Raw genomic sequence first — 16,591 nt, 5'->3', positions numbered from 1 at the left:
AAATGTTAGAGTTGCCCAGTTGACGGAAACCTTCGGCTACGTAAACACTCCGGTCAAGTACCACCACTGCACCCTTGTGCGCTGGCTTAATGACAATTGTTTGATCATCACGTAGAGTTCGGAGCCCCTGCTCTTCCTCTTTCGAGAGGTTACTGCGGAAGGGACGGTGCCTCTCGTAGTCCTTTATAATGTCTTTTTGAACCGCACAAATATACATGCTCAAGTATTTGTCGCGTGCCTCGCCAGGTGTCGACGATTTTTCGGAGAGTTCAGGTAGATGATCAATTTTTTGATCTGATTTGTTGATCTGTAATTTTTTTATCATAAAGGTAGTCCCATAGTCGCTAATTTCTCGCGAAATCATCCAAATCTTGAAACAAATTAAGCGCGTTCATCCTTTCTGACACCGGACAAAAAGTTAGACCTTTCGAAAGGAGATTTAGTTGTGCACTCGACAATGGGCCGCTCGACAAGTTTATGACATTTGAGGCATTGCCCACTGTGTCGTGCTATTTTTAGCTGATTATTTCAGAACAACCGGTTGCTTCGAATTCAAGATTATGGCTTTGAGAATCACCTCTGATGGCCGATGGGAAATGGTCACCCTCCCGTTTCTTTCTTTGTTGTTCTTGGATGTTCACATTTTTCTTTACCTCGTATTTTACCAGTTCCAGCGCATGCAATTCTGTAAGCTTTGACTGACACAACAGCATCTGCTCCTCGTTTTTAAGCTGCGATGCTCTGCGCACGCTATGTTGTGCCACCAGCCGAGTGAGCCCAAGCGAGGCCTCCCGTAGTATAGCATTCTTTGTGCACCAACATACCTCACGCCGAGGGCATAGCTTCCGCAGTTTCAGCTTACGCTGGCGCCAGCCAACTTAGGCAATTAGATAAAGATACAGTTGAGACTCTTCGATAACTGGTACTGAAATATAATTACTTTGAGTACGAGGACAAGCATTATCTGCAAATCAGCGGAACTGCCATGGGAACGAATATGGCGCCAAATTATGCAAATAGCTTTATGGCATCTTTCGAAATACACTTCCTCGCAAACTCGGCCGTAAAACCAATATTTTATAAGGGATTCCTGTATGATATTTGCTTTGTGTGGGCCGACAATGAACAAAGCCTTATGGACTTCATTTCCAATTTCAATTCTCTGCACCCGTCAATCTGCTTTACGCACAGCTTCTCCAAACGTAGTATTCACTTCCTCGACGTCACTCTGTCACTGAGTGGCCGCCGCATTTCCACGTGCGTGTACAAAAAGCCGACGGATCGTCAGCAATATCTGCAATTCTACAGTAGCCACCCTCATCACTGTAAAACGAGCATTCCCTAGTCCCAGGCCCACAGATACAGAAGAGCCTGTTGCGAATTTGTGCAATTTGAGCGACACGCGGAGGAACAGAAATCTGCTCTCATACGCCAAAAATACCCTCGAAAAATAGCAGATGATGCCTTCGAACGCGTTGGCAGCTTAGATCGAGCACACATAATGGGAGAAAGGGTAAGCAATACCAATACACAATGAGATCCGAACTTGGTCCTCACGTACACTACCGGTTCTCTGCGGGTCTATGCCCCAATCTCAACCGCAGTTTCAATATCATGAAACAGAGCATCGGACTCTCTACTATCATCAAGCAGGCGCCTCTGGTGTTGTATAGAAGAAACAAATATTTAAGGGATTTGTTAGTCAGGGCGCGGACACAGAAGTCAAACACGTCAAAGCGTTGTCGACCATGTGGGAAACCACGTTGCAAGGTTTGCCGTCACATGACAACAACAGACACGGCTGAGACATCGAACTCGTCCTTCGTATATAAAATTAACGCAAATTTTGACTGTGATTCCAGTAACGTCGTGTAGAAAATTCGATGCGAGGTGTGTAGGCAGGAATATATCGGACAAACAGAGACCCCTTACCGCCTGCGGTTCAACAATCACCACGCGCATGTGAAAAATCTCCCGAATTTACCTTTCTCCATTCAGGTTCGGCTGCCAGAGCACTCCTTTGAACGCGTGAGCGTTGTGCTCTTGCAATGTGACTTCCAACACACCCGTGCACGCGAGGAGAGAGAACCTTTGTTCATCCATAAATTTGGAACACACGCTAAAGGAATTATTGAGAGTCCGGGGCGGCTGATTGCCTTCGGGATATGCCTTCAGAGTGCATATGATACGCGAATACATGTTCTGCGGCCCTATAACGTAAAACTATGCCAAACTGTTTTTATTCCGGATCGGCCATTAGTCCTCCCTGATAGGTCAGAATGGTTCGGATTCAACCCATATGTGCGGGATCCACGCTCCAGTGGGCGAAGCCCAAGCCAATCTGATCTATCACAGTGGGCTAATGGCCGATATGGAATAAAAACATATTGCAATAGCTTTACATTATAGCAGCCCTGTATTCTAAAATTGAGACGCTGGCCACCGCTTGCTCGTCCATCAGCAAGCGCCTCAAGGAGGCGAGCGGAAAACCAATAAATTCGTTTTCCTGCACCCTGACACTCAAGTGGTCATTCTTAGTGGCCTATTGCCTCTTCTTTGCATCCGCACGAGCTGACTTGATGTCAATTGTCAGATAAACGTTCAAAAACTGGACCACAAGGAGGCTATTTAACTCGACTGCCTAAACCTGAGCCCAGGGGCGCACTTGCTTTGCGACTCCCACGCATATATTCTTTTTGGAACAATATATTTTTTTCCGCACAGTAGCTGAACCACAGAGCTGACGGAATGGGCCGTGCCTTGTATATGTGTACTGTGACACTGTGTTTCTTTGCACAAGTTGGCACTCTGCTGTCTCCCTTCTGGGCCCCTTCTCTATTGTGCCCCCCGCCGGCCGATTCAACTTGCCCTCTCTTCCGCTAGAACGGCAGGACGCGCACTGGTGCTGTGCAGCGACGACTTTCTCCCTCCTTGCCTCGGGTCGACGGGAACCTAGCTGCCACTACTGCCCTCCTCCTTCACTCTCCGAATTACGTCTTCCTCCTCCTGCGTGCTTTTTTCTTTTTCCTTTCTTTTCTTTCTTTTTTTATTCTGATCTCCTTGCTCTAAATACATGGGACTCCGCCTTCCCCTTACCCTGCATAGTTGCCAACGGCAGCTTTAAATCTGCCAAAGCGCCGAAAATCAATCACTGTCGCAACTGTCCCTCACGGTTTGATGTATTTGAGAACCTTTGATGTATCTGGTGTCTTCGCTACCAGGGCCGAACTCCCATTTTTTTTTGTAAACCCTAATGAAGATCGGTCCCCCGATTGAAACTGCTGAAATTAAATATTTGATCTGTTTATCTAGTAGTACCAGTCAATTTCTTTACTTTTGAAAGGTAGCCTGAGGAATTCCTCTTTGCCTAATACATATATATATATATATATATATATATATATAGGGATTTTCTTCAAAGTTCAGCACGCAGGACCCGACGTAACATACGCAGGAAAGAGACGACGAATTTTTTGGGAGACTTCTTTTACTTAACGTTTTCTGCTGGTGGTCCAGCCTTCGTCAGAGTACACTGTACTCTGACGAAGGCTGGTCCAGCAGCCGAAAACGTTAAGTAAAAGAAGTCTCCCAAAAAGTTCGTCATTGCTTTCCTGCGTATATATATATATATATATATATATATATATATATATATATATATATATATATATATATATATATATATATATATATATACGCATATGTATACATGTGTGTGTGTGTGTCTGTGTGTGTGTTTCGAGTACGCCGGCAACTTCTTTCGTCCACAGAGTTGAATAACGCTTTGATAAACGGCAGCTAAATACCCAATTTAATGTTTTCAGGTGTTGGATGCATGATAAATCACCCATATTTCGTACCTGTTGGATTCCAATGTTCTTGCGTTTCAGTTTGGTTTCATCATCATCATCATCATCAGTCTGGTTGCGCCCACTGCAGGGCAAAGGCCTCTCCCATGCTTCTCCAACAACCCCGGTCATGTACTAATTGTGGCCATGCCGTCCCTGCAAACTTCTTAATCTCATCCGTCCACCTAACTTTCTGCCGCCCTCTGCTACGCTTCCCTTCCCTTGGGATCCAGTCCGTAACCCTTAATGACCATCGGTTATCTTCCCTCCTCATTACATGTCCTGCCCATGCCCATTTCTTTTTCTTGATTTCAACTAAGATGTCATTAACTCGCGTTTGTTCCCTCACCCAATCTGCTCTTTTCTTATCCCTTAACGTTACGCCTATCATTCTTCTTTCCATAGCTCGTTGTGTCGTCCTCAATTTGAGTAGAACCGTTTTCGTAAGCCTCCAGGTTTCTGCCCCGTAGGTGAGTACTGGTAAGAAACAGCTATTATATACTTTTCTCTTGAGGGATAATGGCAACCTGCTGTTCATGATTTGGGAATGCCTGCCGAACGCACCCCAGCCCATTCTTATTCTTCTGATTATTTCCGTCTCATGATCCGGATCCGACGTCACTACCTGCCCTAAGTAGATGTATTCCCTTACGACTTCCAGGGCCTCGCTGCCTATTGTAAATTGCTGTTCTCTCCCGAGACTGTTAAGCATTACTTTAGTTTTCTGCAGATTAATTTTTAGACCCACTCTTCTGCTTTGCCTCTCCAGGTCAGTGAGCATGCATTGCAATTGGCCCCCTGAGTTACTAAGCAAGGCAATATCATCAGCGAATCGCAAGTTACTAAGGTATTCTCCATTAACTTTTATCCCCAATTCTTCCCAATCCAGATCTCTGAATACCTCCTGTAAACACGCTGTGAATAGCATTGGAGATATCGTATCTCCCTGCCTGACGCCTTTCTTTATTGGGATTTTGTTGCCAATAGTAAGGAGGCCAAAAGAAGCATATACAGTGCTAAATAGCGGGCACGTCCTGTGCTAGCGGGGCTTAGCGGAGAGAAGAGAACTAGGAGTCGGATTCCTGGTTAATAAGAATATAGCTGGTAACACACAGGAATTCTATAGCATTAACAAGAGTATGGCAGGTCTTGTTGTGAAGCTTAATAAGAGGTACAAAATGAAGATTGTACAGGTCTACGCCCCTACATCCAATCATGATGACCAGGAAGTCGAAAGCTTCTATGAAGACGTGGAATCGGCGATGGGTAGAGTGAAAACTAAATACACTATACCGATGGGCGACTTTAATGCCAAGGTAGGCAAGAAGCAGGCTGGAGACAAGGCAGTGGGGGAATATGGCATAGGCACTAGGAATAGCAGGGGAGAGTTATTAGTAGAGTTTCCGGAACAGAATAATATGACGATAATGAATACCTTCTTCCGCAAGCGGGATAGCCGAAAGTGGACGTGGAGGAGCCCGAACGGCGAGACTAGAAATGAAATAGACTTCATACTCTGCGCTAACCCTGGCATCATACAAGATGTGGACGTGCTCGGCAAGGTGCGCTGCAGTGACCACAGGATCGTAAGAACTCGAATTAGCCTAGACCTGAGGAGGGAACGGAAGAAACTGGTACATAAGAAGCCGATCAATGAGTTTGCGGTAAGAGGGAAAATAGAGGAATTCCAGATCAAGCTACAGAACAGGTATTCAGCTTTAACTCAGGAAGAGGACCTTAGTGTTGAAGCAACGAATGACAATCTTGTGGACATCATTAAGGAGTGTGCAATGGAAGTCGGTGGTAACTCCGTTAGGCAGGATACCAGCAAACTATCGCAGGAGACGAAAGATCTGATCAAGAAACGCCAATGTATGAAAGCTTCTAACCCTACAGCTAGAATAGAACTGGCAGAACTTTCGAAGTTAATCAACAAGCGTAAGACAGCTGACATAAGGAAGTATAATATGGATAGAATTGAACATGCTCTCAAGAACGGAGGAAGCCTAAAAACAGTGAAGAAGAAACTAGGAATTGACAAGAATCAGATGTATGCGTTAAGAGACAAAGCCGGCAATATCATTACTAATATGGATGAGATAGTTCAAGTGGCTGAGGAGTTCTATAGAGATTTATACAGTACCAGTGGCACCCACGACGATAATGGAAGAGAAAATAGTCTAGAGGAATTCGAAATCCCGAAGGTAACTCCGGAAGAAGTAAAGAAAGCCTTAGGAGATATGCAAAGGGGGAAGGCAGCTGGGGAGGATCAGGTAACAGCAGATTTGTTGAAGGATGGTGGACAGATTGTTCTAGAGAAACTGGCCACCCTGTATACGCAATGCCTCATGACCTCGAGCGTACCGGAATCTTGGAAGAACGCTAACATAATCCTAATCCATAAGAAAGGGGACGCCAAAGACTTGAAAAATTGTAGACCGATCAGCTTACTGTCCGTTGCCTACAAAATATTTACTAAGGTAATTGCAAATAGATTCAGGAACACCTTAGACTTCTGTCAACCAAAGGATCAGTTTGGTTTACCTCAGGATATCTATCTGTGCAGTAGTGAAGCGGTGCATGCTTCATTTCTAATAGCTTCATGTATTTCATCTATTTGTTAGTGAAACCAGCAGTGTGATCTCTTCTAGCGTATAAAGGAGCGCCCAAATGTTCTCATTTGTTATCTTAATAATAGTTAAGCTGTTGACATACATTGTAGTTCTGTAGTCACAAACCATTACAATGTATATGTCCTACCTTCTCGCATATTATATTGCAAAATTGTGCTTATTCAATTTCTGATGTAGTCAAAATTTCTGTTCCAGACATGCAGTAATGAGGATGGCACCAGTATAAAGTAACACACTACATGCTCTAAGCAGAACCTGCTTACTGCTACAACAAGGTTATTGTGTCGACTTTGGATGCTACTACAAGGTAAACAACACCTGGTTCAGAAATAAATATGCTTGATGTATGCTGTATTTGCTTGCTAGCCTTGAGATGCATGTCATTTGTTTGTAGCAGATGATATGAATGTTTGTTCATGTTTACAGTTCAGCATAATTGGTTCGAGGATAAAAGAAAACACTACATGAGTATGAATATTCTCTGCTGCATCTCATGTGTCACTGTTCTGCCCCAACAGAGTCTGCTCCAAGTACATCTTGGTCATCACGGCAGCCCCAATCTACACCAACAGGAAGAGGCGGGAGCCGAATTCGCGACCACGAAGAAAGAAGCCATTCCAGAATTAGTGGGATGAGATATAAAGCCTACGGACGACTGTGTCAAGAGTTAAAAGAGCCTTCGCCATCATTCCACCAGCACGGATATTTGGCTGAGTCGTCCAGGTACCCCAACAACAAAAATTATGTGTCTTCAGATCTACCTGCAACCTCGGAACAAGCACAGACGGCGCTGGCCAATAGAGTTTCGTCAACTTGCCCTTAGTGAGCTTCCTGGCGTTGACAGTTCGTGCCAAGTATCATTTTTTTCAATTATTGCAAGCTTTTTCATTCGACATTCTTGTTAGAGATCATTCCTCTTCCACATCCAAACATTAAAGGTCAACCGATTCTTTGCTCATACTTAATACCAGTCACTGTCTAGAAGCATAACACATCTGTAGCAGTATTTTGTAGTGAACGTTGCCATGTGCAATTCCTCTCCTGAAATAGCTGATGCGGCACTGGCGTGTGCCTTGCACGCCAAAATTTAATTCTTAGTCTGATTCAGGATTGCTATTCTTGCTCGACGGCCTGTGTTTTTGCGCTGGCTAGATTGAAGTGATTGATTGCAGAATCTGGGTTCGCTGCTGTCCGACTTGGTACTTGTCACCGTGTTACGTTTCTCATATGTGGGAGCCTGGCCAGTTGCTTTGGAAAAAGCCTCTCGAGGCTAGCTTTTGCTCCTACAGTCCGCACAGTGACATCGACTGCGAATTTAGACGCACCGTGGTTGGTGCTCCCGGTTCCGTCCTTTCCTGCTGCTGCCATGTGCAAATTTTGCTTGTGACCTTCCTCGGCCATGATTTGGCGTCGACGGAGACTATCATACATGATTACATGGTTCTAAGCGTATGAAGTTGATATCGACATGTGTGGAAAGGCCTGCCAAGGTGGCTGCAAAATGGTGATGTTCACAAAACCGAGCATGCCCATGTTTAAGTATGTGGGGAACCAAGTGTAAGTTACATATTAGCGGCATGCAAAATAAGAAAAAGAAACACGCATGTGGGAAAGGCGGTAACGCTAAAGTGCCGGGAACTGCAATTGACTCTTTTGGCTGCAGCAGCAGATGTTTGCGTCACCCGATTGCTTCGCAATGCAAGTTGCTCATCTTCAACGGAGACTGTCGGTGAAAACACGTGGGACACACTGTCCAACCTGCTTGCGCTGGTGGTTGTTGCTTGTTACCAGACTACCATGTGCGACAAAGGCAAGCACTAGGCCTACAGTGGGAAGGTTGAATGCGCCGCAAGCAACCCGTGTGCGTGTATGCTTACTGTTGTCATGTGGATCGTAGCCAATGTAGAGTGTATAGTGCCAATGTATAGATTGAGCGTTCTGTTAGAGTATGCTGAAGTGATTGCCGAGTCTTCTTCAATGTTGTCCCACTTGGTCATGGTTGCGGTGTTACATTTCTAGGATGTGGCGGCCTGGTTAGTTGCATTGGGCAATGCCCTCTCGAGGTAAGCACTTGCTCCTACAGTCCGCGCAGCGACAGACTCCCTGTTTACATGTACTGCGATTGGTGCTCCTGTTTGTCCTTTCCAGCTGCAGCCGCTGGTAGATTGTGCTTGTGGGCCTTCATCGGCCGAGATGTTGCATGAACGGAGACCGGCAAACCTGATTAAATGGTCCGAATGAATAAGGTAATAGCCACATGGGTGGAAAAGCCTGCAAAAGTGGCTGCAGAATGCTGATGCCCATATTGAGAATGTGGGGCACCAAGTATGAGTTACACATTAGCGCACCCAAAAATGAGAAAAAGAAACATGCAGGTTGGAAAGTAGGTAAAGTTAAAATGCCGGGTAGTCCATGTCGCTGTGTGGGTTGCGGCAGCAGATGCTTTGCGTCACCTGATTGCTTCGGAATGCAAATTACAGCGACTGTCGATGCAAACAGGTGTTGCACTGCCCAATTTGCTTGCTCTACTGATCGTCGCTCGCAACCAGATTGCCATGTGCGACGACGAAAGTGAGCAGTTTACGAGCTCGCGTTAATGGTTTAAGCGCATCTCCTCATGCAAATTTTATTTCTGCTCTTGTTCGAGAAGGTGCACTGCTTTCCTTCTGCATATAAATTCGCACGTCCTGTTCATTCACTTGTGGCTTGTTTGTATCGGCGTCAGTAGAGGCTCTTTAGTCTCCTGGCGATTAAAACGTGGCAGCTTAGGCATGCAGCAAAGCCAACAAGGCGAGCACGGCGCGTACCCAGCGTACTCCACCAGTAAAAAGCGGCCATATTGAATATTGCACTAAAAATGGCATTTCCGCTTCCTGTTTAAGTAGCGCCATCGTTCGGGCCCCCCGTTAAGTTCCATGCGCTGCCGTTTCTTATTTTCCATAGAGTTTCTCACTATATGTTGCTGCGATGTGGTATGCATGGGAATGCCGGTATATTGTGACTTCGCATTGGCATCGTTCCCGGAGAGCCAGACAGGCCCCGTTCCGGCTGTTACAATCATCCATTTTCTACTAAAACAGCAGGTAAGAAGCTGTTTTAGTTTGATTATCACACAAAAACATGTTTTATTCAACTATGAGAACTTGATATTGCATGTACAATTATATGATACGTAAGAAGTATCAGCGGGCCGCTAAAGTTGAAGGACAGACGACAAGATTCGCGCTCGCTTTGGAACAGTTTTTCGTCTGTCCTCGGTTTTCCTCACTTGGTCATGCATTGTAGGTGAGTAAAGATGTAATATGCGTGAATTAAAATATTTTATGAAGATTTTACTTTAAGAATGCCCTATTTGTGTTGCCATATCCACGTTTTAGATGAAGCCTCTTACAAAACCAGCCAACATATGCCTGGCAGACACATATACCGTCATTCCCATGACGGCCCGGCAAGCCTTAAGACAATCGCATATGCGGTGGCGCCAGATTTCTCTCTAGGTGTTATAGTGAGAAACTCTATGTTATTTTTGAACGACTGTCGAAAGTACACTTTTCCTTCTCTAAAGTTGGTTCTTTATTCTATGGATGCCTTTGGTGGACGCCACAGGAACGCATTGCAGGCGCTCATATGTATTGAAAGCGGTCTGCGACGTGGGTAACGTGCGCGCCCATGTGGTCCTCATCTTCAAAGCCATCTGCGATGTTTGCACAGTGCGCATAGTGTCGGTTGCTTTATATACGCTGTGGTTTTGATGTTTCGTACACGTTGAAGCGTCTGATGCACGGTGATTAATTTGCTGGCGGCTGCCGGCCGCGATTCCTAACTGCAGCGTTTTTCGCAGGCAGTTTCCGCTGTCATCGAGTGATGTGTATTCATTTTACCTGTGCACGCATGAGACAGTGCTAGTTAATTTAGTTACAACATGTTGATGGGCTACATGTTTTAAACCATGATAGAATAGCGACCATGATAAAAATATAACCATGATAACCATGATAAACCATGATAGAAGGGCTACTCAACTAGGAGGTAGAAAGAAGCCGATAAAGACAGCGCTGTCTCCGTGCATCTGCTCCTTTCTACGTCCTCGCTGAGTCACGCTTACTCATACTATCATTGTTAATTTAGTTACTTACTTCGAACAGCTATCTACTAATTTGCTATCGCAATCGGTGCCTGGCGTTTCCGGCGGACATGCGAAGTTTTTTTTCCGGAAATCACTTTTTAACCTTGGAAGCCAGCGATTTTTATAACTTACAAAAAGTCGAACGAGATTCCCAGCTTCATTATCTTGTATGTCCTGGCCCTCTGGCGGAATACATTCCAGCCGATGGTATTTGTCCAGCCAACAATTCGGCCTTCATGTACGTACACGTCACTGTAGAACAGGTAGTCACAGTACTTGTCGGGTGGGTACATGCTTTCAGAGCTGGCAGTCTCGCTTACGGTGCAGATGATGTCTTTCACTGCGTGCAGCAAATGGAAGCGCTGGATTAGTATTGTACTTATCGATTACGCATGCGTAGCTCACCCACGAGAAAAAGGATTACTCTTGCGAACACACGTTGCTCAAGTGTAACTGAGGTGCGTTTCTTCTAAGCAAAAGCTTTCAGTGCTTGCATCTGAGCTCAACACAAACTCTATGGCCAGCTCGTCGAGCAGAGTCGTTATTATTTTCTGAGTGCATTCCAAGAGTCGTCTTGCAACTAACACCGCCATGCAATGCAACAAATCACGAGAGGCGTCGAGTTTAACAGAAAACTATTGCAACACCGAAAGACTCTAAGAGCTATGAGAGATAGCCTCCTACCCCCCACCGCTGGGGAATGCTTGAGAAGAATTCTTACTAGCTCAGATTTTTTCTTTACGTACAGTCAAAGTCGGACAGTCAAGTCGATTTATGTACACCACAAATCCCGGCGTTTCGGCAAAAGTACTTTTGCCCACGTTGAAACGGCTACCTCGTTTAAGAAATGTACCACACGGCCAGCGCTACACGCAGCCAGTGCATATCCCTTCCCAGATATGGCATTGGAAGGTGGCAGCATATTTGCAGCGAAATTGACTGAACGGCATCGTGCTTCACTTTGCGACTGAATAATGGCGACGTCTCAATGCTGGCCAAAGAACATAAAGGGAGGTGATGTCTTCACACGCGTGTATGAAGAGCGCGCGCTTTCAAGGTCCAACTTGTGGGTGCTGTACTAATAGGTTTTCCGATTGTTTTCGGTAATTATTGATCTAAATGCTAGGGAGATCTTCCAGCATTCACCAGCGTAACCCCCTGCGTGCATCTCATGGGGTAAAGTTAATTCCCCCATAAAAATTGTTAACTTATCAACTTCCCAATATCGCCTTGCAATCGCCGCAAGACGCCCTTCTTATAAGCAGCAATCTGCTTTTGAGATCTTGCGCTGAATATTGCAAGTGCCTTTCTGCTTTAAATGCGCTTGAGCATTTTTTCAGCGGGGCCTAAATGCAACAGAAAGCATTATATAAAGTTTTAATCGGTTCGCAAAAAGGCGTTTTTAATCAAAGTTCCAAGAAGGTTTCCCGTCTGTGCACAATAGGATGACCCGAAAATAAACACTACAACGTAATAGACCTTTAACGGCAGTAGCGTTCTTTGTCCATCCGTCTGTCTGTCTGTCTGTCTGTCTCTCTGTCTGTCTGTCTGTCGGTCCGTCCGTCCGTCCGTCCGTCCGTCCGTCCTTCCGTCTGTCTGTCTGTCTGTCTGTCTGTCTGTCTGTCTGTCTGTCTGTCTGTCTGTCTGTCTGTCTGTCTGTCTGTCTGTCTGTCTGTCTGTCTGTCTGTCTTTCTCTCTGTCTGTCTGTCTGTCTGTCTGTCTGTCTGTCTGTCTGTCTGTCTGTCTGTCTGTCTCTCTGTCCGTCCGTCCGTCCGTCCGTCCGTCCGTCCATCTGTCCCTCCGTCCCTCCGTCAATTTTCTCCGCCTGTGTAGGTCACTGTCGTTAAGAACGGCCTGCGGACCTGCAAATTTTGCCAGCCAGGTGCGACAGCGGCGTCGACTTTTCCTGGAAAGCCACCATCATCCTCTAGCCAAACGGCGCCACTAAGTCTACTGTGTCCGGAGGACAATACGCCGCGTCCTCTATTCTTCGTCGCGGGATTGCCGACAGGAGTTCGCAAAACCAGGCTTCGAGACTCAACACACCACTGCCGACCCGGTCTGCCGTGACCAAGGGAGTTCCCGAGGGACGCATTTGGAGGCGCCGTCACACGCACTGTTCCTGCCGTAAGCCCTGAGTTCTGCGAAGGCCGTCTGACCTCGTGCAGAAGTGTGTGTGTGTGCCCTCCCGCTCAAAGGCGGCTCGTCTACGATGGCTGGTCGAACGGTTCTCTCACCTAGGGATCGAGGGAGGACCGAGTGTTTATAAACCGCTGTTGTGCGGCTGCTCAGGGCATTTTCTTTCGAATTCATTCTAGACTGATGAACTGCAACGTCCTGATGTAGATACTGTTAAGAAACCCATATACCTCGTTCTGGATGAGAAGCAGTCCTTCGCTTCAACAACGTCCTCAGCGTGGATAAGTTGGACGACGACATGGGCCAGCTACCATCTACTTCATGCCCGACTCCAATCTTAATAATAATATTTGGGGTTTTACGTGCCAAAACCACTTTCTGATTATGAGGCACGCCGTAGTGGAGGACTCCGGAAATTTTGACCACCTGGGGTTCTTTAACGTGCACCTAAATCTAAGCACACGGGTGTTTTCGCATTTCGCCCCCATCGAAATGCGGCCGCCGTGGCCGGGATTCGATCCCGCGACCTCGTGCTCAGCAGCCCAACACTACTCCAATCTTGACAACTGGTTACGAGCGGTGGGATTGACCACCCAATCCTTACAACTGGCTGACAGCGGTGAGATGGACTTTGCAACGTGGTGCTGTGTCTGCGGTGAGTACTTGGTTCTTGCTTTGACTCCCTAGGCTTCATTTTGTGGTTGTTCTGTTTAGAACAGTATGGAAGCTAGAGTGTTAGTTGTTAGCCAGGTTGTGTTTTCATAGGTAGATTTAGCGAGCAGGACGAAGGCATCAAAGCAGCAATCATGGAGTTAAGGGCACTGCTGGGAGACGAATTGTTGATTGTTCGTGAGGAACTTGGCCTAGATGTACGCTAGGAAATGCTAAAATCGGAATTATTGGAGCTAATTTCCGAAGAGGCCAGTGAGGAAGAAATTGAAATGCGATTGGAACTTCTAAAAAGAAGAGAGAAACGGCAAAGAGAGAAGAACGGGACAGAGAGAGAGAGAGAGGTGAACGCGATAAAGACCGCGAGTTAAGAAAAATGCAACTTGAACTTGAAAGCAAACGTTTGGAGTTGTCTTAAGGAAGTGAAGTGGCTCAGGGAAGATCAAGTAAAGCAGAGTCATACGGCACGGACATGCTATTAAAGTCATTTGAGGTCGGGACCGCTATAGGCTTGTTCCTAAGCAATCTTGAGAGGACTTGCGAGAAGATGAATTTCGGTCCGAGTACATGGCCACAGCGGTTCCTGTATGTGTTGGCGTGTGAGGCGGCGGAAGTAATCGCCAGACGCAGTGCACCGGATGCACATGATTATGCGAAAGTTAAGGCTAATCTCCTGAAGAAATACCGCCTTTCAGCAGAATCGTTACGGCAACGGTTTAAGAGCACAGGCAAGAAAGATAGCGAGGGGTATCCGGAGTTTGCCTATAGCTGAAAGGCTGCGATGCACAATTGGGGACAAAGCCGTTGATTTCGAAAACACACAAAAACTTTTAATGTAACTAGAAACAGGCCTAAAATAAATAGAAGGAAATAGAAAGCCTAATATAAACACTCAAGCAGATATCACGGTCGTAAGAAACACAATTGGGGCTAGTATGCAGTTAACTAGTGCGCGTGTCCGGGCTTGCCACGACGGCAAGGACCCATAACAGCCTCGACGTGCAGACGCGGCGACAAGTTGATGAAATGAGTTGCGCCGGTCTCACCAAAGGTCGGGGCATAGGATTGTTGACCGGACGACCGGTGCGCGCCAGCTCTGGCTTGGAGCGGTAACGCAGGCGGCTTGGCGGCACGGGCACACGGCGGCGGCGTTCGGGCCGGGCAGCTGGGTGTAGAGCTCGGGCCCGTAGCCCGAATGCTCTTGTCCTGCCCACGGGCACAGAAGCTCGAACGCCGCCCTCCGGTAGCAGGCGGCGCGACAGACGGGGGCGGCGTTCTGGCCGGGCAGCTGGCGTAGAACTCGCGCCCGTAGCCAGACTGTTCTCATCCTGCCCACGGGCGGCGCAGAAGCTCACCGGCCTTGAGAGGCTGACGGCGCGCTCCGGTAGACGGGCGACGCACGGGAACGGGTTGGCATGAGGCCCCGGTTGGGTGAAGTCCTGGCGGCTCGGGTCCGAAACCCGACGGCCCGTCTTCAACTCCCGGTGGTTGACCTCCTCCTGGCGTCGCTTCCTGGAACTCTTCCGGCGTCTCCCCGGCGTCTCCCCTGCGTCTCTCCGGCGTCTCTCCCTTCTGCCAGCGCACCACACTTTTTCTTCTCTCTGGCCGATTAGGCATTCTCCGATTGGCTGCCTGACTCCCCGTGGTCCTTCCTAATTGGTTTGCTCTTCTTTTAGTTGTTTTTCTTGCGCCGCGCGTTCACGTGCCGGGCGCTCTTCGGCGTTGTCGTTTTTCTCCTTCCTGCACGGAATTTGCCTCGGCGTGCGCACTCCTTGTCTGCTCCCGACCGTCCCGATCACCGCACTATGCCGCGCACCACACATCACAGTCATAAACGAAATAATTTCATTCCAATTCCTATAATTTGATGCGACAAAGTTTGTAAGCATAAGCGTTCGGCTGGTACGCTCTGTAAGCACACGTGTTTGGGAATGGCACAGCATGGTATGTCAGAAGGTAGGAGCTCACAAGAGTAGGAGCTTCTCTTACATCTGCAGGGAACTGCAGTCAGTGCCCACGGTGGCTCACTTGCACTGGAGGCTGCCCTTGCCGGGGAATTATGAAGCGAAGGAAGAAAAGAGAGAGCGCAGCAGCAATGGCTGCCGTCTCGCAGTAACAGGTATTGCGGTCAACGCACACCACTATCCAGTTTTTACCCACGGCAGCTCGTGGAAAAGGCCAGCTCGCTCAAAAGGGGAGGTTGGAGGCAGCACATGTTGGAGTTGACTGGCAGGCTCTTTGTTCGCTTGTTTATGTCACTGACAGGCAGTGCTGCTGGCAACGTATTGTTGGCTTCTATGGCACATTTTCCCAATAAGAGCGTTCACGATCCCGGTACAGAGACCGCGCTGGTCCCAGGAGGCTTGACGCGGGGTCATCGCGCATGATACGTACAGCAAAAGGGCGAAGGCTTTCCGGACCCACCAGTCTTATGGATGCATCAGTTGTAGTGCAGCTCGTTTTGTAGAGTAAACCATCGCGGACGCGAAAGCAACGTGCAAGGGCAGAATGTCGCGTTGCGGAAAAACATGGCTGAAACTTGGGTACTTCTGCTTCTGAAACTTCAGCGCATCGCTGTCGGGAAAGCAAAACAGGTGCCAGGGAAGCAAGACAGCGTTCAAACGCAGTCAGCGTCGCAGTTCGTGGAACCAATTAACGCACTTGAAAGGCAGTCAGCGTCAGCATGGCGCCGTCCCGTCTTTTACGACACAGAGAAACTTTACTCGTGAAATTTAACGGCCTAACGCGCAAGCCGACTAGATAGATCACAAAAGTTTATGAGCCAGTAGATCGAGTGGTGGTCCGTGACAACTGTGAAGTGTCGGCCATAGCAGTCCGAAGGAAGCCTTTGAACAACGATGAATGCAATATATTTGGGAGGCAAAGTACTCGACCCAAGGTCTCGTTGAGGGTTCAGCGCATGATGGTTGAGGACCTCTTTAAAAACTGACACCTGCTTATGAAAACAAAAACTGTGCTTAAATAAGTGATTTCTCAAGTGTACGAACAATATGCGAGTGCTAATAGGAAAATTGGAGGCAACCGCTCCATCCCGAGTTGTCATACGCCTGTTCGAAACTTACACATTGCAAAAAGAGTTTTATTAACACAAGAGAATGGTGGAAATGCGAACTTTATAAAGCCGTGATATTTTAGGACTTTTTGTTCCTGGGACT

General features: G+C 47.2%; 1 protein-coding gene across 1 annotated transcript in view; it reads right to left on the bottom strand.

Moving 5' to 3' along the window:
• The window catches only part of LOC142564938 (uncharacterized), a 46,221-nt gene that overhangs the window by 28,784 nt on the left and 846 nt on the right, over positions 1 to 16,591 (bottom strand). The window contains exon 2 of the mRNA XM_075676148.1: positions 10,740 to 10,947. Coding sequence (XP_075532263.1) covers positions 10,740 to 10,900 — 161 coding nt within the window. The 5' untranslated portion in view covers positions 10,901 to 10,947. The remainder of the gene's footprint in view (positions 1 to 10,739; positions 10,948 to 16,591) is intronic.

The sequence above is a fragment of the Dermacentor variabilis genome, chromosome 11 (assembly GCF_050947875.1).
Source record: "Dermacentor variabilis isolate Ectoservices chromosome 11, ASM5094787v1, whole genome shotgun sequence".
NCBI lineage: Eukaryota > Metazoa > Arthropoda > Arachnida > Ixodida > Ixodidae > Dermacentor > Dermacentor variabilis.
This window is presented reverse-complemented; position numbering and strand designations above follow the sequence as displayed.